This window comes from Cygnus atratus, unplaced genomic scaffold (assembly GCF_013377495.2).
Source record: "Cygnus atratus isolate AKBS03 ecotype Queensland, Australia unplaced genomic scaffold, CAtr_DNAZoo_HiC_assembly HiC_scaffold_424, whole genome shotgun sequence".
NCBI lineage: Eukaryota > Metazoa > Chordata > Aves > Anseriformes > Anatidae > Cygnus > Cygnus atratus.
The window spans coordinates 1-1220 of record NW_026110023.1 but is presented as its reverse complement, the minus strand read 5'-3'; the positions used below and the strand labels follow the sequence as shown (position 1 = coordinate 1220).

General features: G+C 57.8%; 1 protein-coding gene across 1 annotated transcript; it reads right to left on the bottom strand.

The window, feature by feature from the left end:
* Positions 1–449: 449 nt before the first annotated feature.
* LOC118258546 (feather beta keratin-like) lies at positions 450–746 on the bottom strand. The gene has a single exon (XM_035567406.1). It carries the CDS (start codon positions 744–746, stop codon positions 450–452), a length of 297 nt encoding a protein of 98 aa, XP_035423299.1.
* Between the last annotated feature and the right edge of the window lie 474 nt (positions 747–1220).

Genomic DNA, 1220 nt, shown 5'->3' with positions numbered 1-1220 from the left:
AGACACAGATTACAATGCAGCATAAACTTTAATGAGTCTGAAGAAGGAATCAAAGCAGCACTTGGAGGAAGAGATCCAGTCCAGGCTGCCATGAGGACAGCTGGCAGTCAGACCCCCCTTCACCACAGCAGGATGCACGTATTCCTCCCTCACATGGTGAGAGGAAGAATAAACAGGACATGCTTGACTTGCTTCCAGATTAACTCATGGCACAGGACAGCAGGAGACAATGAGGGCTCATGATGCAGAGAAGAAAGCGGGAGAAGAAGATGTTTGCTGGCCGTGTTTCCAGACAGCACAGGCTGGCACCCTGGCTTCCCTCTCTGCTCTGCAGGAGGCCACGAGGGTGCTCAGCCCATCTGGAAACCCTGGCCAGCAGCTCCGTCCTCAGTCTGGAACCTGGCTTTGGGCTTCCTGGTCAATGCGCTCACTGGTCATCCTCGTGGGCTTTAGCAGGGCAGGCACCTTCTGCCACTGTAGCGGCCACCAAAGCCAGAGAGGCCAAAGCCCCCGGAGGAGATGGGCACTCCCTCCTCACTCAGGATGCTGCCAACGGCAGCCGAGGTGGTGGATCCCACAGCGGTGTTCTGGGGGAAGGAGCTGAGGATGGGGCCGGGCAGGGTCACCACCACGGGAGAGGGCTGGATCACCACACGGGAGTCCTGGCACTGCCGGACACAGGGCTCGTTGCAGCTGTTGGCAAGCGGGGTTGGGCCACAGGGACGGCACAGATCGTAGCAGGACATGGCTGCGGGATGGAGGTGCACCTGGGAGAGAGGGCAGGGAAAGAACAAGCAGCGTGTCAGCAGCAGCCTGACAGCCTGCTGGCCAAGACAGAAGGCATAGTCTGGGGAGCAGGGAGAGGGTGCCCGAGGACAGAGAGGGGCCCATGGGCCCCTGCAAAGACAGCCCAAATCTTCTCCAACGTCCCATCACAGTGGCAAGCAGAACAGTGATGGAGGGAGCAGCGTCAAGGAGCAAGGCCCACACCAAAGCTACACAGAGGCAAAGACTTGGTCAAGGCCAGAAGTCCAAGGGTGAAGAAGAGCAAGAGGGGAGTGAGGAGAAGGCACTTGCAGCTCACCTTGTTCACCAAGGAGGAGAAGGCAAGAGAAGTGGATGAGGCAGCCTGCTGTTGGATGTGTTTTTATACTGTTCCAGACTGCCCCAGGCCCAGAGGCACCATTTGCACAGGTAATGTTTTTACTAGCAAGCTCATC